The sequence below is a fragment of the Thermobia domestica genome, chromosome 10 (assembly GCF_964235325.1).
Source record: "Thermobia domestica chromosome 10, izTheDome1.hap1.1, whole genome shotgun sequence".
NCBI lineage: Eukaryota > Metazoa > Arthropoda > Insecta > Zygentoma > Lepismatidae > Thermobia > Thermobia domestica.
The window spans coordinates 19,662,202-19,684,423 of NC_137463.1; the positions used below are offsets into that span (position 1 = coordinate 19,662,202).

A 22,222-nucleotide genomic window follows, 5' to 3' on the forward strand; every position below is an offset into this window, starting at 1 on the left:
AGTTTGTGATTGAAATTTTTAATATGCTATTTATGAAAGACTTCAAAGAGTTGTATTAAAGTCTTATCATTGAACAAGTGTTTTTCAAGAAAAGTTGTAGGATTATGCTGCATACCACTTATTCCATTTGAGCGTAAGTATAGTTATAGTTCCTAACACACAACTTTCACTAATGTTTTGTCCACAATTCTCACTTCTCAATACATGATTAATAATAATAATAATAATAAAAGGAAATCAAACAATTAAAATTGAAAACAATACACAATTCACCATATGTCCACGTATTTCCCATAATATTTCTCCAGTAAAATTTTTACTAGCGTCGGCCTATATTCAAAGTCCCACACAAGAACTCGAAAACGTTCAATGAAGTTCCATATCATCGCAAAAGGCTGTTTATGCTTTTCTATGTAAATTGATAATAATTCTTCACGAACCTCATAATTTGTTACGGCATCTATAACTTTCCGTTCAAGAGATCCCGTGTCCAACACCAAGCAATGATGTGTCCATTGACTGCCGTCTCCGAACCTGTAAGCAAAACAAATACATATATCGTTTGGTTTCCTGTATATTATACAGTCTTTTATACAATCCAATGATGATCGTTCTACAGTACAATCACATGGTAAATTCAAAAATTCTTGCAATTCCCAATTCTGCACCGGTGAATTACTCGCTGTTGGTGAAGGTGTAGGGGATATTCTATCTCATGATCGACATCAAGTGATGGGAAAATTGTTTCTAGTGGCGGAGGTTGCGGACTCACCATCGGTTGAAATGTCCCCGATAAAGACGTCAATACATCCAAGTTGGCCGGGGTAACTTATGTTTCCAGTGGCAGAGGTTGCGGGCTCACCACCTGTTGGGATGAAAACTCTGTTCCCGGTAAAGATGTTAATACATCCAATTTAGACGGAGTAATTTCTGTTTCCAATGGCGGAAAATGCGGGGTCACTTCCAACAATGTTGAAAACTCTGTTCTCAGCAAAGATAACGACTCTGTGAAATCACTTTCACCTCTTATACTAAGATTCAAAGGTTTCGGTAAACACACGTTTTAAGACCAATCTATAACTCCTTTTCACTAACAAAACACCGGGTATTTAATATGCTTAGTCCATCACGTGATATCCCATTCCAACGACCAAAATTCCAGAATATTCTCCAACGACCAACATCCGCTGCCGTGTTAAAGGTCAAGCATATAAATGAAACAACAATGTATTGACTTGTTATAAGTGTGTGATCTGCATATTTCATTTTCTAAAGGTCTTTTTTATATCCTGCTTGTCACATTAGCATTTCTTAACCATTCTAACAGCGGAAATCATTTATTATACGTGAAATTCTCTTCGCATATACAACCTCGTAAGCTTCGCAATTAATAGCTGAATATATTATCGTATTTCTTCTGTTATTTACAAGATCATTCATATGCGGAGGAAGGTGTATCAATTATTTAAACTGTCGACCACCCGTGAACATAACTACAACATATCCTTAAAAATATCACTAAGAACTCTTACAATATCAAAAATATCGCCAGTCATGAATTTTCATGAGTGGCGAAAACTGTCCCAGCCACTACTATATATATATATATATATATATATATATATATATATATATATATATATATATATATATATATATATATTATGAGAGAGAGAGAGAGAGAGAACCGGTTGTTAAACATTAGAATAGCACCACTGTGTACATTCAGCAACTGCACACATGGAACCTATATGGGTGGATATTTGATTAGGGGTAAAATAGTGTCCCATTAAGCTTTCATTGTATTTTGAACAAATACATGTTATATTTGTCTTCCTGATATTCCTCATGAACTTTTACGAGCGTTACAATATGGTTTTTGCATTAGCATCTATTCTTTGTATTTTTTAAAAATAAAGTTTTTACTTTAATGTCATTACCGCAACATGTCCTCACTAACAACTTGTCAAAATACATAACTGTTTGTGTCACTTTCCAATATTTTATTTTTATAAATAATCGACACATTCAAGAGAATATACATTGCTCCTCATTACTTCGATGAATAAAATATTCCACCTTTAATTCTATTTATTTTATTGTTTGTAAAATCTCAGTCTCCAGCTTAGTATATCATTACCGCTGAAAGTTGATAATTGTATTATTTAGCAACTTGTAACTGGCAACATCGAAGAAGTAACAATTGAAGAACGATTTGACATCCTAGTAGTGTGTGATGTACGCGACAGTTCACGTTTAATGTATATTATTGAAGATTTATTGTGCTTCAAACTTCTATGTTTGGGTAAGTATTTTTATTCAACGTCATTACCACAACGTATGCTTTGTTTTAAGGATTTTTGTAATCATAAACCTTTTTACGAAGTTACATTATGCTGTAATGCATTATATTTGTCCAACTTACCTCATGGCCGTCATTTAACAATGAACAGTGACAATAGGGATGTATTGTGGCTTTACCACCACCATAACTGTCATTACCGCAACATACATTTCTGTTGCGGTAATGACACAGAAGTGTGATAATTGCTATTGAAGTACATAAACGTGTTTCTACTGTATAGCACAATTATTTATGGTTTGCTTTTTCTTAATAAAATATACAAATTATGCAGATCACATCTTTATAATAGAGGGAAGCAAACTACTATGATTTATGCTATTTAAACTGCCAATTACGGCGTTTATGAATTAACTAGGAATTTGACAAGTCCTAGATTCAGTGACGGTACCAAAATTAAATAGGCGATGGGGAAGCTACAAAAAATTCTTTCGAAAGTAGGGAGCCTAACATCTGTAATATATCAACCAGAAAACATTAAAAATATTGTCTTATTTAGTTAATCTGTAGGGCAACTTGTGTCTTAACACCTTCTTAGGGGCTTAAGCCCGACCTAGCTCCGTCTTGTGCTATCACAGTGTAATGGTACATTTGAAACGTTTCATTCATATTAGGGGGTAGGTTAAATAAGTTTTTTTTAAAAATTAGAATTTTGCTGTTTAGTTGTAATTAATATTCTTATGTAAGGTTATTCACTAATTTCGTAATAATTTTCTTAAAGTGTATTAATGGTTTCTCACAGATTTGCTGTACTATGCTACGTCAAGCATTGACTGTTAAAAGGCGAGCTGTTCGTTATACAGCAAAATTAAAGGAAGATTCAATAAAATGGCAAAAGTACTTGAAGATGGCAAGAGAAAGATACAAAGAAAGGATCAGTAAGAAGAAGCTGAAACCTGTAAATGAGAGAAGCCCAAGAGAGGAAAAAAGACAACGAAAACAGTGGAGAGAAAACCAAAGAAGGAAAAGATACAAAGATAAATGTTTATCAAATATTATCAGAGAAACTCCCCCAGCATCTCCTCCGTCATCAGAATGAATGTAAGTTATATAGCCTATAATAGAAAAGATATAGGTAATAACGTAGCATATGCCTACTACCGTTTAGCTTTCCTTGTTCTGTTGTCGTTTAGTGATTTTGGTCGTTTTCTTTTGGAAGTTCAGAAAGAACAAGACATGGGGACCAACACCGAGTTTATATGCGCCTTTAGGTAAGGTAACGAATGGAAATGGTATTCTATCTGGCGTCAAGGGATGGAAAACCATCAACCTTCTCCTGAGAACAAGTTCCAGGGTGGTGAGTACCCGAACAATTATGACTTCACCGCTACCCATCACGAAAATAAAGTAGATGTTTAGAATACGCCTGATAAGATAATGGCCATTAAAAATTATAATATTTGAGTTGTTCAATATATTCATAGACCAATGAAACAGGATAACTCAGAATTTACAATAATTGATGACTCGCTGTAGAAAACAATATAAGTGTTACCTTGAAATTGTTTCACTTATTTTTTAATACGTTTATGCCTTAGATTTTCATACACAGCTTCACTTTCTTATATGGTAGGTTGTATTTCTAAGAAATAGTATTTTTATTTTGTGTAGCTTGGGCACAATTTACTGTCATTTGTCTCTACTGCTACAACAAATATTGTTTTTGGTACTTACATTTTTATCTACAGCGAGTCTTCAATTATGTAATAGCCACAGGAAGACATGAAATATTCTTATAGTTCACTAATTCTCATTTTTGAAAAAGAAAAACTGATGACAGGAAAGTATATTTTGAGATAAAAGAAGGCAGAAATTAAATTTGTTCTATATGCATTATTTAGATTATAACTGCAATTTCGTTTCTTTTTTTCCAGGGTCGAGTGTTCGCAGGGAACACGCGGAAGACAACATGTGAAGAGAGAAAGATCCACTTCATAGAAAAGAATTGGAGAAAAATAGAAGGCATAGAAGAGAAAAACTGGAAGGTACAAGAACGATATGAACGAACAATAATGAAAAAAAAAGAGAAAACTTATCAGAGCTTAGATCTCGGAAAGAAACTAGAACATCATGTCTTCAGGTCACCGTGAGAGGGAACTAACACTGATAATGGAAGAGACAACATCCTTGAGAACAGTTGAAACTCAACACTTAATGTCTCTTTGTGCATAGTCATGTACACTCATGTCCAAAATTATTGTCGCATGTCTATAAATATATTGCTGTAGGAATATAATTTGATAACGAATTCCGCTTGGTATTTCTTACAGTGTTAGTATGTGTATAATCGGTAAAGACATGTATGTGACAAATTTCATGTCAAAACAGCAGTAAATAAGAACAATAAAATGAAAATAAAACTTTCTTGTCCATTTACCAACCTTTTGTTTTACTCAATCTAAGTTTCGTATTTATAATTCTTTTCCTATGAAATTTACCACAAGTACATTTCCCGTTTACACACACAGTATCAGTATTAAAAGTATCCTGCAAAATCATTATCAAATTATATTCTTACAAGAAGACAGTTATACGACAATCATTTGGGACATGAGTGTACATGGACAAATCATATTTAAGTACAGTAAAAAAATGATGGAGAATATAATTACGAAGTTCAATGCATGAAGTCTGTTGGCAAAAATAGATTCTTTTGACCTCCAAAGCCTGATATTTTGTGGTATGAAAGAGATGATATTGTAGGTTTCAACATATCTGAACCTCAGTATGTAAGCAGGATAAGAGGACATGTTCAAATTGATCCAATTCTGTGGAAAGGCTTTTGTATTACAATTTGTAGTGTATATCAACTGCAGGATTGTTGTTTATTTGTTTGTCATCACCACATAGCATTATGTCGCCACAGCAAGATTGTGTCATTACCATAACGCTAATGTCATTTCCATAACGGACTAATAATTTGTAGTGAATATGTAAAGTAAACAGGTATCAGCTACAGCAAGGTTCTAAATGTACACAACTAACGCATATTTTTGGTTTTCCTCAATAATTATACTAAATTGTTACTTTATTGTATGATGTATAGATATTTTGGTGTTACTTCGATTACCGTACTTGCACAGTTATCAGTATGAAATTAGTATTTTTAGTTTGTTTTTCACTAAAATTGTTTATATTACTGTTCAATATATTACAATAGGTCTAGTATGAGAAATAAAAGAAAATTGCAATACTCAATTGTGGTAAAAAAATGTAAATGTGACGGTAATGACAAAAAATTTGCAAGTACTTCTGAAAAATGAATATCTTTTTCTGAAATAGGTCTGTTCCAGAGCTGTCCTATACTGACAGGTATCGTAAAACTATGTACTATTATCTGATGTATCTTTGTTTGAAGAAATAAAAAAATTTTTTTTTGGAAAATATGACATGCCAATTTTTAACTAATCTAATATCGGCCCATATACAGGCACTATTTATATATTGTTCGCCCCTGTGCTCTAAATAATTTGCCGCCCCCGCATAAAATTTGCCCCCTCCCCCGGAAACGACCTATGTTAGAATTGAATTCATAGTTTTTGCGATCGCTGAGATGAATAGTGATGTTTAATTCAACTTCAAGGTCATACCCCTCTCCCCAGAAAAATAATCGAAAACGTCAAATATTAGTGTTAAATTCATATTTTGTGGGTCGCTGAGTTTAATGGTATCAGTTTTCATGATGTTGAAGTTCATCCTCACCCCTTGGGTGGGAATGTGAGAGGATGACTTTAAAAAAAAATAGATAAGCTAGCTAATTAGTAACTACTGTAATTAGAGTGAATTAAACACATTAACATGTTTTCTCGCCCTTACACGGGACTCTGCGAGTTGCTAGTTTTAAATGTTACTTTATTGTGAATGTTAAAGAGAATTCGAAATGTTGCCGCCCTGTGCTCGAGCACAGAATAGCACTTACCTAAATACGAGTCTGCCTATATATGAACCAACTTGCCTTGACTAAAGAAAGCGAATGGTAATGGATTTGGTCATTTCCGGATTCTCATAAAGTAAATAGGAAGCGTGTGCCCGATTTTCGACAAGACGAATTGATTAATATATAGGTTGCATGCAATCACTGAAAATATCCCATCCCTAGATACTATTAGCAAAGAGGAAATAGTTTAAGAGTCCGTCCCTGAAAATATATTAGATACCGTGTACCAGGAGTGACAAGTTGATCAGAATTTTCACTTGCGAAAACGAGACGCATACGAATCGGCTATGGGGGGGAGGGTATCTGATTTCCAGATTACGTTTTGGGACTCAGCAGTGTTCTCAATTTACAAAATTCACAAGTAAGAGTGATAACACACCGTTTCTAACTTTACGTCTACCACACAACAAATAGTGGTTCCCGATTGCAAGTTCTACCCAACAAGTCTTTTAAATAGTTGAACACTTAGAATTCCCACTCAATTCCCACTTGAACCACGAACACTCAATTCCCATTTGAAAATTCAGAAGTTCTAGACACGGCTGAACCTTGGCAACGAGTGTTGGTACGGAAGATAGTAGAATTTCCATTGACGATTTATATTATGAATAATAATTACGGGACACCTAGGCCATTTGTAGTTAAAAAGGGACATTTATGCGTCCCTTTCGAGTATCAGAAAGAAACGGGACAACGGTTGGAAAAAAGGGACTGTCCCGGCTAAAACGGGACGTCTGGTCTTAGGGTATGTTGATCTGTGGTCTGGTCACCTTGAGGAGTGACCAATTTTAGTACCAATATCTTTCTTTCGAGAAGACGAGTTGATTCACATATAGGATACATGTGTGCAGTTACTGGAAATACCCCACCTCGAAAACTATTATACTTGCATAGATTACTACTGTTATTCCTGCATTCTTATTTAGGTTACAATTACGCTGTCTTAATAAATATACTATTGGCAAAACTTATTATCGATTTGTAGATATTTCTTTGTTTATAAATTGAATGTTTACACGCGATTTTTTTCAATTTCAGTAAGACTCTTAACTGTACCTAGCTTGCTTTCCAAATGTATGAAATGCAATGACAAAGTAGTTTTTAAAATTCTGCCAATTTACTTAGGATTTTCGTTTTCTTTTTTTTCTGTAATCTATGTTCAAATTTCGATTGTCTTCTGCCTGATAGTTGACGCTTAGCGCTATTCATTCACGCTTTCCGCTTTCATACTTTTTGCGTAATGAAAGAAACATGGAGGCAATATTTCATGAAAAGGTATGTAATTTGTAAATATTAGGTGAAGTTACAACTGAACTACAATATTCGTTGTTTCGGTGATGTCATAGGTGCTATTGGAGAAGTGATAAAGAAAGTGTGTTTTTTCATTGATACATAAATCAAGAGAAACACTACGTCAGTGGACGTAGGGAGTGTCTTGTATTTTCTTATTTGATACTTGCTAAGTAATTAGTTCATGGTAGATATGTGATACGTGTCTCCATAAAATTAAAATTTATAAACAGATTGCGTGAATATTATTGACTAGTCAGGCAGGTCTTTGTATGAATGTTATTCATAAAATCGTTAATGAAGTTTCAGTTTTATTGCCGTGAATTGCAGAAATTAATGAGAAGAAAATATTATTGTATTCAAATGTGTTAATAAAATCTTAAAGCGTTTAAATTTAATCACTTTAAAATAAATTAAAAGCAGTTTTCGTTAAGGGCTTTACTATTTATCATGTTAATTATAGTCACTAAAGTTTTAGATTTTTAAAAATTATTTAGGCAAACGTAGTTTGTAGGCATGGTTCCTAATTGGAGCAAGTTTAGATTAGCATAGTGTGTCGGTGTCCGTACACAAACACGAAAAATGATATTACTTTAAACCATGATAATAAACTGGTGTGCATGTCAAATTTAGGTACTTCACTCGAAAGGATTGTCGAATAATTGTAATTCTTCCATTAACTTTCTTATTGCCCTCCAAAATATTTGCTGGGCGACATGACAATACCCCGCTTAGTATATAAGATATTCATGGGAGCTATCAGAAGTAACGGTAACACTTTCGAGATAGGGGGGCCAAAATTAGTGAAAACACAGGATGATTTACAGAAGAAGTTAGTTGATATTTGTGTTTCGATGTTCAATTACTGAAAAAGATATCATAGGGGACCTGTACAAACCGTTAAGGTAAGTGGAAGTGACTTACATGCGAAAAGAAAACAAACTATTTGTAAAGAAGGCAGAAAACGCCCTGCGGGGCTCTAACCTGCCTTTACTCGCTGATGCTCGTTCGGCAATACTGTCAAATGTTGGTAACCTAACCTAATCTAATTTAACGTATGGGTCCATAAAACGACCAAATCTGAGGAGAATATCGCAAAACGGTAGGTGAAAACGCTGGTCCTACAATTATTTCACGATTTACGTACAACGTCTGAACATATACCATAAATGCTGGTGGGAAAACACAAACCAACTTGTGCTAGATTACCAGGCTGGTCAGTGTTGATGGATATTAACGTTAGCGAGGGTAGTGAAGATGGGTGGGTTTTCACAGTGATACAAGTTCCTATGTAACTTGTAATGGTTTGACGCTAGTAACGCTCAATTATATAAATATGCATCTTTTGTCTACCTACTGTGCAGAAATATTAGGCCATCAGAAAATAATATCTTACACATTACTTTTTCGTACGCTCTTCCCTATTTTAACTCTCGTATAGCACTTGTAATGATTTTACACTAGTACTTCTATACTTGGAAACATAGACCAAGTACAGAAAACCTGTCTTCAACGGATCCTTTGTTAAACGGAAACTTGTGTTAAACGGAAATATTTTAAGGTCCCATGAATTTACTGGCAAAAATAGTGTTAAATTCCCTTCATTAAAGGGAAACCGTATTACGCGGACAACGGAAATCAAAATGAGCCTCTTAACGAAAAATTTGAGGTTTCGGAGTTCAGCATTTAGGAAGTTTTTAGACATCCTATGAGAGGATAAATATATTTTTATCAAAACAGAGACAGTGATGTGAAAATCGAAGCAGACACGACGCATATGCATGCTTTAATTGAGAATTATATGGAAAGTCTGAAAGGAGAAGAGGACGTGGAGGGAAGAGAGAAATAAGACTGAGTTAGAAGGAGAGTGTAGGCTAAAGACTTATTAGAATTCTTCTAAAGTTTAAAGGAACTTGTATGCAATATGCCTCACGTCGAAGTGATACTGATATGCGTCGAAGTGACACTGATATGCTTAGTTTATTTCCCCAGGCTAAAGTCTCTGTGGAAAGTTTACCAGACAAGCAGCAGTGTGTACAGTAAAAGAAAAACGTTTTTGACTGTTGGAAAAATTAAGTTAACGTGTGTACAGTAATTTTTTTTCTGTTCATTGTAAATTTTGCTTGTATTAATTCGTAGTGGAAATAAATATTGTCAATTGACTAAGGTACGTACAACATCTTATTTTATGTCCATTATATTCAAGCACTTATTTGCATGGGTTTACCTTCATTAACCGGAAACGTATCTTTAACGGAAAGCTTTGCGACTCCCGTTCAGTTCCACTAAAGACAGGTTTTACTGTATTTAAATCAGTCGCTTGCAAAAATTTGTTCTTTACAAACATATATTTCTGCCCAGAGTGTTGAATTTTACCTCGGTATTTCAAAATGTGGTGTACCTTAAGGGGGTAGACTACTAAATATTTTTGAAAAGCTAACAAGGTTTCTTTTGCCCGTTTTTCGTAAGTGAAAAGAGATAATGAAATGTAACTTACCACAATAATAGATAATGTTATTCTACATCCCAAAATACGAATCGGAAGAATTATCAGTGTTGCCATCCATAGAAATTACAGTGTGTCCAAAATTTCAATTACCCAAAAATCTAGGTTAAGGCAGCGACTAGAAAAATGAACTAAACGGTAGTTGATTACTTATCATGTTGTCTTGGCTCCTTGTTTACTACTTTTTAAATAATGTTAGTATTTATTTTGTAATAACTTGCAGAAGTTCTTACAAAATAAATACAAACATTATTTAAAAAGTAGTAAACAAGGAACCAAGACAACATGATAAGTAATCAACTACCGTTTAGTTCATTTTTCTAGTCGCTGCCTTAACCTAGATTTTTGGGTAATTGAAATTTTGGACACACTGTAATTTCTATGGATGGCAACACTGATAATTCTTCCGATTCGTATTTTCAGATGTAGAATAACATTATCTATTATTATGGTAAGTTACATTTCATTATCTCCTTTCACTTACGAAAAACGGGAAAAAGAATATTTGTTAGCTTTTCAAAAATATTTAGTAGTCTGCCCCCTTAACTGTTTTTTGTTTACACACATACCTTCCATTGATACCGTAATACTCCTCTTAAGGACATGAACTAGGTGCACTTAGGACTAGATACAAAGCTACTTTGTAGTGACTACCTGCTACAGGGTGGTGTGTTTTTCGCATTTGTAGGTACACGTCCAAGCCTTATTACGAACACCAGAGGGTGCAGATTTACAATCAACTGTCAAAGATGGTAATTTTGTGGTTAAAATGAGTGAGTGCGTATGAAAGAGAACTGTTGTTAGATGTTAATTTCTACTGGCGAAGCATTTCTGTATAATGTTGGAATCCAATATTTTGTGTTTACAAGTATTATAGTACGGATAAAATGAGTGAGTGCATTTGAAAGATGACTGTGTAATACGTTAATTACCACCGGTGGAGTGTTTCTGCTCAATGTTGTGTATGAGTACGTTATGTTTACGAATATAGAGTTACTAGTACGAAAGTATGACAAGTGCTTTAACCTATAAATGTGCGCTATTTTTATGTGGTATGAAGTTTTTTTTTTTGTTTGTTTGTTTGTTTTTCTTTTCATTCATTATCATCTGTGCCCATCATAGTTGTGAAAGTCCTCCCCAGAGGATTTTAATGGATAAAATTTGTTTTTGTTTTTTTTTTGGGGGGGGGAATAATTGTGTTTTAGTAAATTTTGTATGTAGAATTCATTCATATTCCTACTTAAAATACCATTTAAGCATTTCTCTTCAATCTTAAAATATCATTTTTCTGCCTTGCAAATATTTCAGCTCTAAGAACGGCCAGAAGTAACTGGAACAAGATAAGGGGAATACGATGGGTGATGAGGCTCTTCGATTTTTTATCGTGTAAAAATCTTATCAATTCAGGATTTTGTTGAGTGGAAAGCAAAGTCTAACCATGGAAAATTTCGTTGATCTTGCTGTACTACAGGAACCAATTGGTTACCATAGAGTTTAACAAGTATAGAGCTCAGTAACAGTCCGTTTGGTCCAGCATCAGCTAATATAAGATGTAATTCTCTATAAAGAGAACCACTGCATATACAGACTCTTACAGTTCATTGCATACAACTTCTCCTTTCTGACAGTTACTTTCCTGCACGTAGTCATAACAATCAGACAAGAACTGTTTCTATGGCAACAGCACGTTCAGCCAACTATAGTGGCTTATTTCTCTCACTCTGCAATGGTAAACCTTCCACCCTTTCCGCACGTTGCCAATTTGAATATAAACAAATGCACATTGTTTTAGTAGAATGCCAACTTGAGTAGTGGACCTACTGGTTAATGAGACTGTTCTTTTTTAGTTCTCTTTTGTCATTTAATTTTATAAAACTGAGACTGACTTGCAGTGAATAGTTTCATGTTTCAATACCCGACGCAAAAGCTGGCAACATAGCATTGAGCACCACTTGCGTGCTGTGAGCTGTCAGAAAGGACCAGTAGTATCAACTGCAGTATGATTATTATACGCATTTTTCTTCAAGATACTTTAAAGCAGTCACATCGAACAGCACACGTCTGTGGCGCCCTACCCGTATACCCTCTATGCTACATGCCTGCATTCGCTCCCGTCACTTCACCATGCTGATTCCTTCTGCATTATGAAACAGCGTTTTTCGTGCATGTACGCCTAACAGAAAGTAAGTCATGAGTAGAATAAGGATTTTAAAATAAAGCCATTAACAGTCGATATGTTGCGTCTTTCTTTTCTTCTTAATAACTATTATGTTTATTTAAATACTTGCAAAGTAAACGGTTTGTTAGGAAAGGATATTCTATGTGCAATAAGTAGAAAGTAAAATAAATGCGATCCCTATCATTAGTGCTCTGAAAAGGTTTGTGACTAATTAAATGGGGGCACATTCAGCACATTGACTTCCGGTTTTTATTATTTCTGGCTGTTGAGGCCTGAGATTGCCACACTTAATTCAGATAGCTCTTTAGTTATCCTCTAGTGCTGAATCCGCACCGACAATCTAAGTTCCAGTGCAGCCGAATCCGTGACTATGGTCACTACTACTAGCTTGCACCCTATTATCTATATAGATAAAAATTACAGTGACTGTTTGTGACTTAATAACTCTTGAACTACTCGATCGATCTCGATCAAATTTTCAACATAGATGAGTTTGGGGCCTGGGATGGTTTTTATCATTTTACTTTGATGGTACAACGTAGGAGATCGGGAGATTATAAAAATAAATAAAACTTAATAACACTTGAACCACAAGACTGATCTCGATCAAATTTGTTACATAGGTGAGGTTTGGGCCTGGGATGGTTTTTATCATTTCACTTCGACGATGCAACGTAGGGGACAGAGAGGGAGGAGATGTATAAAAATGATCGATATTAGTGTGGAATCCATAGTTTTCTTGGTCATTGAGATGAATAGTGACACTTCTGATGCCGTTTAAATCCAAATTCAGTTCCGCAACTTGGAGAGGGGAGAGAAATATAAAAATAATCGAAAATGACCGACATTAGAGAGCGCTTTAGTAATAATTAAAAGTGACTGACTAACGGAACGTATTACTAATTTTTTTCATTTTAACCCACCGAAGCGAGTAATTGATGCTAGTTACTGTATAAAATAAATATTAATATAATACTTGGAAAATATTGTTCTTTTGATGTTGAGAAAGTTGAATTTTCGCTTGAGTATTGCTTTTTCTACCTTTAGAACTACGTACAACTTAAAGAAGAGGTTTATTCTCCAAATAGGGGACAATTTGGAATGTAAAGTTTCAGTTTACTCAACTTTGAGTGTTTTTTTTACAAGATCACATGATACTGATAATCAAAAAAAAAGTTATTTGGCATGCACTTTAGTCGTGTTTTAAAGTCGTTACAACGCTAGAAACAAATTCGCAGCTCAAAAGAACGTGTAAATTTGTTTTGAAGAAGGGAGTCTACGTCACATTTTTATTGCGGTCACTCAGCGAGGGTGAATCGTAAACATCAGTTTTGCAACAGTGGGTGGAGGGTTTCCTTGGAAAAAGACCTTAACATTCCAATGTTGCTGCTAGTAAACACATGTTTTCAGAAGAAAAGAAGCTATTTTAGTCTTTCGTTTCTTTGTGCGTGGAAGTGGTTTTTTAGATCCTGTTTACTTGTTTATATTTATGTGCATCTTCGTATACAGTTCTTTATATTTGTATGTGAGCTCTTACTGTGTTTATTTGGGTACATAACGAATACATATTTGAAATAATGTGCAGTGAACTAGAGGACATTCTTCCTGCTAAACGGCCGGAAACACATTCTTCTGAAAGAAAGAACGTTTTGGAAAAAGGTGTTCTTATTAAAGGACAATCAAGGGAAATTGTTTGCTCAGTTCGGGACTCTTTCAAACACGAAAGGGATAGTGAATAACCGATTATCGCTGTAAATAAGATGCTTGACAGGACTGCTGCTGCTGTAAAAATAAATAGCTAAATGTCTTATTGTGAAAATTGGCAAAGGAAAGTTCGAAACTGAAGAAAATTAATTTGGGTCTTCAAAATTAGAAACTCCAGGCAAGAAGAGAAAAGTAAGTAAACGTGTGACAAATTTGGATACTTTCCAAAAAGATGCTATACGGCGACATATTTTCTCTCATCCAAAGGAGCACCCCACTATTCTGAAGTTATATGCGTCAGTCCAAGAAGTCGGACTTTTTCAAAGAAGCAAAACATCCTTGTATACTGTTATTAAGAAATTGGGGTTTTCATATAAGAAAATAAATGGAAGGAGACTTTTAATGGAAAAGCCAAACGTTTCTGCGTAGTGATGTAGATTTTTTCGGAAAATATTAAAACGTGATTTCGATAATATAGTGTGGCTTGATGAAACCTGGGTGAATGTGAACTACAATGTAAGTAAATGATGAACCGACGACATACTTCAGGGCACAATGGATTACCGTTAGGAAAAGGGGGGAAGGATTACACTTTTTCATGCCGGTGCGTCTTTTGAGTTTCTCCGAACCAAACCAAATTTCTTAAATGGTTTCAGGAATCACTTCTCTCCGACCTACACACGCCATCCATTATTGTAATGGATAATGCAAAATACCGATAAAGCTCCAACTATGGCCACGAGAAAAGAGGACATTGTTCGTTAGCTCATTCAATGCAATTTAGAGGTTCGAGACGATTTGAAAAAAGCAGAATTAATGCAACTCGTTCAAAAATACAAATCCAAGTTCCCCTCATACGTCATTGACTAAATCGCTGTTCAACATGGACAGAAAGTATAAGATTTCTCCTTTCCCACTTCAATTGCATAGAACTTATTTGGGCACAAATTAAGGGGTACGTTGGCCGTAAAAACAAAAGTTTCACCATGTCGTGTGTTGTAAAATTAACAGAAGAAGCCATAGCCTCAATTAAGCCAGAAAACTGGAGAGATGCATTTAACCGCACGTATAAAGTTATTCCAGATCCATGGAGAAATGAAATTGTGCTTGAAGAAAGTGTAGAACAATTGATAATAAGTGTTGGTGGTTCCAGTGATTCATCTGGTGAAGAGGAGCTTAGTAGCAGCGACTCTAAAATCGGTAGTAATAATGATGATAACTTGAGTGGAGTTTATCCACTGGAGTAAATTCCATTTCAAGTATATCTAATTTTAAATTACGCTTACCTTTCTATACTGAAATAAAATGAAAAAAACAAACATTTTTGGACAGCACAACCTTTTTTTCCTCCAGTGACAAATTGAAAAAGAAAATTTATTGCGGGAACCAAAAATTGTTTGCTTATCCCATCGAAGAAGTACTTGTTTCTTACAAGCACGTTTACTGAGTGTATTAATGATTTCTTCTTCATAGACATTGAAAACAAAAATTTGTGTAATTACGGTTTATAGTAATGATTTGAATACATTTCTTCGTGTTACGTATATTCATCCCTGTAAAGGGATAGGCTGTTAGCTTCAGGCATCATCCTTATTTCTGAATTTTATAGCTTTTCACTCGAAAAATCAATAGTATCATTTGCAAACATTGTATATTCAGTATATTATGAGTTACTTAGTGATGCGCTTTTTCGTCTTTAGTGAGAGAGACCGAGGGTTCGCTTCCCTGAAAGACAGAATGTTCAAATTCTACGTTGAACTGTGAAGTCACAAGTAATATATATTGGGTGCTTGAATTAATTCCTGCTCTTTTTTATACCTTATAAATTGTCATTCCACAAGAACAAAATAATATCTTCTACTGAAAGTACTGTCCCTGGGCAGCTACAACCTTTTCCCACTTTTTGGGTAATAAATGTATTCCGCGATAGGAAATTGCTTGTTCCTATCAGGCAATCCATCCATCGAACCAATTTTGGATATCTTGAAGAGTTCTGAAGTGTTGATCAGGAAGGTCATGCTGAATGGATCGAAAGAAATGGTAGTCGGAAGGTGGGGCGTCTGGTGAATATAGCGGGTGGGGTAAAACATCCCATCGCAATCCCTCTAAAGTTTCTTTTACTACATTTGCAACATGTCGTCTGGCATTGTAATGGAGCAGAATCACTTTGTCGTGTCTCCGGTCATACTTCGGTCGTTTTTCTTGAAGTGCTTGATTCAGATGCAGTAATTGCATTCGGTAATGATCAGCATTCATCGTTTGACCCGGTGGAAGCACCTCATAATAAACCACACCGACTTGATCCCACCAAAAGCACAGTATTATTTTCCTTCCATGAATATCCGGTTTTGGCGTTGATGGTTCTCCGGGCCTCACCCATGATTTTCTGCGGTTGGGATTGTCGTAACGAATCCATTTTTCATCGTAGGTTACAATACGATGCAAAAACGACTTCCGTTTATGTCTTTGAAGCAGCACTTCACAAATGGTTAAACGTTTCGCAATATGTCTTTCCGTCAATTCATGTGGCACACAGTTGTTCACTTTCTGGATCATTATGATGGATTTAAATGCTTACTAACAGTTGATTTATCAACATTTAGAGTTTGAGACAACTGTTTAAACGTCTGGGATGAATATTCTTCCAGTAGTGCCTCTAAGTCTCCATCTTCAAACTTTTTTGACTGACCAAGATCCATTTTGTTGCTCAAGTCAAAATCATTGTTCGTCGAAACCACTCTCTACACTTTGTTTCCGATAGAGCATGCTCTCCATACGCCTCCACTAGCAAACGATAACTTTCTGCAGCAGATTTCTTAAGATGGAAGCAGAAGAGTAGCGCTTCCCACAAATGTTGTTTTTCATGTACAAAGTCCGCCATGTTCAAGACTCTGAAAACAAATGTTCCTTTCACTTCACTCGAAGGTCAAATAGTGCTCTGATAACCCAAGGATAGCACTTCCAAATAGATATCCAATCACAGTCCACTGTGTTGCAATAAGACAACTACTGCCCTATGGTCATCAACGGCGAGAATTAATTCAAGTACCTAATATATACCTATATGAAATTGGACGCTAAACTCAAAACAAGTTAGAAATGAATCTTATCTCTTCGCAGCCAAGACGCTAATGTCCACGATTTCTTTATACATGCGGTCTCGAAGTTCGATTCTCGATGGGCCACTTGCCTCGCAAGGTTCTGATCCAATCGGCAATAAATCTCATCTCAGTCTCACATAGCCTCTTCACTGAAACCTCACGATCCAGGGTTCCTACTAGTCAGGAAAGTCAGGAGAAACTCGGGGAAAATGGTGCAGGTCAGGGAAAAAGAATGGAAATCAGGGAAATTTTATAAAATATATTTTTTCTAACAGTAATTGTACACCAATTTCAGCTTAGCCAAAAATTATTAATCACAGTATGGACGGACGTTGCTCAGATCTTTATGGGAGGTAAGTGGAGTGTACGTATGAGCAATTAATTATTATTTGTCTCTATATCATAAATGTCCTCCTATATAAATATTCACCGTTATTTATTCCTTATTTATATGTCAACATCGTCCGATTCCTGTCATGAAAGTCAGGAAATTAGATTTCTCCAGATCAGTAGGAACCCTATAATAAAGTGGAACCAAGATAATTTATTTGTAAATATTTGTAGACAAATACCTAACAAATGCATATCATCTCCTCTCCCCCTCAGCCCTAAATTTCAGCTGAACCCGAACATTCAGAACTGTTTCATAATTTTTTTATCCTCATAATTTGTTTATATTTTTCATTTATTTTTTTCTCATAAGCATTTTGAAAATTGAAAAAAAAAAAAAAAAACTACTTTACAATCACAAGCAAGATTTTATTTTTCTCTCTCTTTCTTTCTCTGTCACATACACAAACACACACACACAGCTCCCCTCTCTCTTCCCAACATGCACAAACTGGGACGGCAAACATCCTTTGATCCATATAAACAAACCAATATTTAGAGATTTCCCTTTTCGTTAAGAATCACAGGACACTTCCAGCTGATGACTCACCGCAATGCGCACTAAGTGGCAACAGCGTACCACGTGCTTCTCTAAACGTCAATTAGTTTCTGGTTTTCAAAACACTTGAGTACAGCACTTTTTAGCTCAAATTGTTTTTATTTCCACGGAAGTGACGTAAGCTACACGGAGTTGATATTTCATGTGATAATATGAATCACTACTAGTTAATAAAAGAAAATATGAACTACTACAGTACTGTTAATACAATAACAGTTGATGATACAGTTTAATGTACTAAAACTTAGCAACACAGAATACCTCTTCTTTATTTAATTTACATAAATTCTAGTTTGCATCCAGTGATTATATTTCGATTGATATGAATATTTTGAATCAATGAAAAGCGCAAATGTTACATCTAGAGATCATTTACGTTTTCGTGAGCAATGTAAGGGCACCTTTCAGTTCTGTTGTCTTTCAATCAACAATCCCATACTTTGCACAATGTAGCGTAAATTTATTATTTATTTTATTATTTTATCTATTCACTTTCCATTGGCCCCAACGAGCTAACAACATTAAGGGCAGTACAATACAATTACGTCCATATTTGAATAATAATAATAAAACATGACAATATATGCTTGTCATACATAGAAAAGAGAAATTATATATATAAATAATACTAGAAAGAAATGGTCATTAACTAAGCTACAAAGTATACATTCTCTTCATAAAATCGCTTGTGCAAATTTTGTAACATGTTTAATAAGCTTTTGCACCTTTTGGCCTTGGTTTGTTATCGTGTCTTTTTTCCCGGGATAGAGCATAGTACATTCATCTTTTTCTAGAAATATGTTGATATCGCGTTCGGCAGTGACTCATATCTCGCATCTTTTGTGTCCCTTTTCAGAACTTTGTAACTAAAAATATCTTTTAAGTATACTTTATGCATCGATATTTTTAACAGTTCTTCGTGATATGTAATGACCTAATGAGATTTGCGTTTTGCACGGATGCTTTCTTCCTACATTGTTGTTACTATTTGTGCAAGCAGAGCTTCGTTGAAAAGAAGTCTTTGTCGTACATTTGGTGTCAAATTTTGTTTTACAAGCAAGTGTGTCAATTCAGAGTTAATACGTTGCTTTTTCCTGTTCATGACTTATATTATTTCAGCTTGTAACGTTCATATTTTACTTTTTATTTCGTCAGTGAGCTTCTTCGTGGCTAAGCGGTTAGCGTACGTGCCTTTGGCGTGGGAGACACGGGTTCGAATCCCGGCGGGAGCTCATGTAAAATGAAATGAAATCTTTGAGTTTTACGTCCCGTACGGAAACGGGAAAACGCCGAAAAATCCCATGCACACGGTGTTTGCCCATCACAAAGCTCACTTGGCGCGAGTTGGGATCGAACCAGGAGCGCCATGCACTAGATGTAAATGCTCTACCACTGAGCCACCGCGGCACCTAAAAACAAAAAAGCACCTAGTATAAATTACAAAATATGATTTTATTTTAATATGAAGTATTATGAATAAAGGAGTTGCCGTACTTGTAAATTAATGTACACAGAATGATTATTTTTAGGTGAAAAACCTCCTTGTCTGAAGTGCAGATATAAGATGATTTACTATGCACATATAATATCATAAAGCAAATGAATATACAAGTGGAATTAAAAGACACTCCATGAGGTGGTCGTCCTGCAAGTGTCATGCGGCCAGCACATTAAGTCCTACAACCATATATTCTCGTTTTCTTCGTGCCGTACTTTTGTTACTTCTTAAATTCAATTAGCTCCCTTACTGCGATAATGCTTGCTGGATACTGGTAGTATTGCTGCTAGGGACTCGAACCTAGAACCATACTCACCAACCACAAGATTGTAAGATCTTAGCATTTTGCCAACTGCATGTGTAGCCATCAAATCCGTGGATATAATGAAACAGCAAAACTCCACGAGTGGACGCTTTTATGTTTATTGAAGGACAGAATCAACCGTTTTGAAAATATTAAAACACGCTTTATGCGTACATCGTACGCAACACATGTTTGACGTCTTAATAAACAAATAAAAACTATGAACTAATAATTATAAATTTTCAGGCATTCATGGAATCGATGGTTTCAAAATATAACTTACCTAATTTTTGTCCTTTCTATAGAAATTATGTTCCAACGCCGCACACCATCTTCGGCAATACTTATTGTTTGAACTAAACATGGTATCAGATTTCTTCCCATGTCATGAAGTAATACGGCGCTTAAAATCCGTAGAATTATTTAAGAAAATAATTTTCCCCGTGGAGTTGATATAAAATTTGGTAATGTGCAATTGGCAAGAATTTTTATTTTTTCGAATGAAATTGTACGAATTCAATTCTTTGTTATTTTCGTTTTATGCAAATTAAGCTACATAGTAGTCACACGGTGCCATAGTCAGGAGACTTTACATGTTATGCATAAAAGTGTAATTGGTCACACAACATGAAGTTGACATTTGAGCGGTAATATTTGTACTACCTTCAAATTTTAAAATAATTATGATAAGAGTTGGAATACACAATATATAATCCTGCAGAATACAGAAAAAAAGAACTTTTTTTTTCGAGTGGAGTGGTTTATTATTTACGAGTTACATAAAGTCTCTCTTATTTGGAGAATGACATCAAAATATAGTCTGACGAAATAAAACTTTCGTTAATAGTAATCTGTATTACAGTATGGCCAATATATCATTGCCTTGATTAGACACATTATGAAACTACAATTGTAAGTCACAACTTTCAAATGTCAGAAAATGAGAAGAGGTAACTTCCGACAACCAATAAAATATTTCACTTGTACTTTCTTCATGTCTGATGAAGGCAGTGATATGTTGCTGAAACTGTAACACAAATTAGTTATAATAAATGTTTGTTTTGTTCACATATATACGAGGGTAAGTCAAAAATTATCCGTAATGTAGCTATAACTTTTCTGACATTGTTCACACTGACCTCTGTCCGTTTATTTTATTGTTATACTGTTGTGGTCATGCTATGAAAGTTTGATCCTAATTTCTTCATTTGTCTTCCTTTTATTGCAGATAGACTATGGCCGCTCTATTAGAAGTTTGCAGCAAAGAGGAACAACGAGTAATCACCCGGTTTTTGTATTCGAAAGGTGTATCAGGAACCATGACTTAATTTCCAGACGATGTGCCACTTCATCAATAGTCACTCGTCTGTCTCACAGAGCCATGCCACATGCACGCTCAATGTTGTTATCATTTGTGGCCGTAGATGGTTGTCCGGCTTCTTGCTCGTGTGTAATACTTGTGCGACCATTTTTGAATTGTTCAATCCATTCGTGGACTTTCCGTTGCGGCAAGACACTGTTCCCGTATTGTGCCAAGTCTTTGATGATTGCGGCCCCTGAGACACTTTCCGACCACAAAAACCGGATCACTACTAGTTGTTCTTCTTTGGTGCAAACTTCTAATTTAGCGGCCATGATCTATCTACAAGAAAAGGCAGACAAATAGAGGAATTAGAATCATAGCATGACCACAACAGCATAACAATAAAACAAACGAGGACAGAAGTCAGTATGAACTATAAGAAAAATTACACCTATATTACGGATAATTTTTGACTTATCTAAGTTATTTGAAATTCGATGTGGTTTAACTGACATTAAAAATTAGATATTTGGGTAAATCGATTGTTGCTTGCATCCTCCAATGTATATCTACCTAATATATGTTGTTTTACAGAAAGAAATCTTATTTCTTTTTATCTTTTTAATTCAGCAAGAAGGTTCGTTATGTGCACAACATTGCCTGAATGCGCTGCTTCAAGGTGCGTACTTCACACCCGTCGAGTTAGCAACGTTGGCGCAGCAGATGGATGATGAGGAACGCAAGAGAATGGCAGAGTGTGGAGTTGATAGCGAAGATTATAGGAAATTTTTAGAAGTAAGTGAATAAAGTTCTTTTAATTTTCTTTTCTACGGGCTTTTTTCCTTTAAACTATCAAGAGTGACATTGTGTATTATTATTAACCTGTAGTCCAGAAGAAAGAACCTTAAAAAAGGAATAAGGTTGGTTATAAAGAATAAGGTTCAACTTTGTGTGACATGTCCCCACGAAAAGTAAATACAACCTTCTAGCAACGTACCTGTTTTAAAGTATGATCTCTGGAATTTGTACTTTGTCAAGTATTCGAACTGTTTTGTAAATAACTCTCGCCTTCGGTGCGAGCGGTCCCGG

General features: G+C 35.2%; 1 protein-coding gene across 3 annotated transcripts in view; it reads left to right on the top strand.

The window, feature by feature from the left end:
- The first annotated feature begins 7,326 nt into the window (after nt 1-7,326).
- The window catches only part of LOC145662350 (ataxin-3-like), a 41,879-nt gene continuing 26,983 nt past the window's right edge, over nt 7,327-22,222 (top strand). The window contains exons 1-2 of one of the 3 annotated variants that reach the window (XM_081727855.1): nt 7,327-7,574; nt 21,764-21,928. In XM_081727855.1, coding sequence (XP_081583981.1) covers nt 7,551-7,574; nt 21,764-21,928 — 189 coding nt within the window. In that variant the 5' untranslated portion in view covers nt 7,327-7,550. Of the gene's footprint in view, nt 7,575-7,757; nt 7,777-8,337; nt 8,495-21,763; nt 21,929-22,222 lie in introns of those variants that run through there. The other 2 variants (XM_081727856.1, XM_081727857.1) reach the window with 2 other exon arrangements.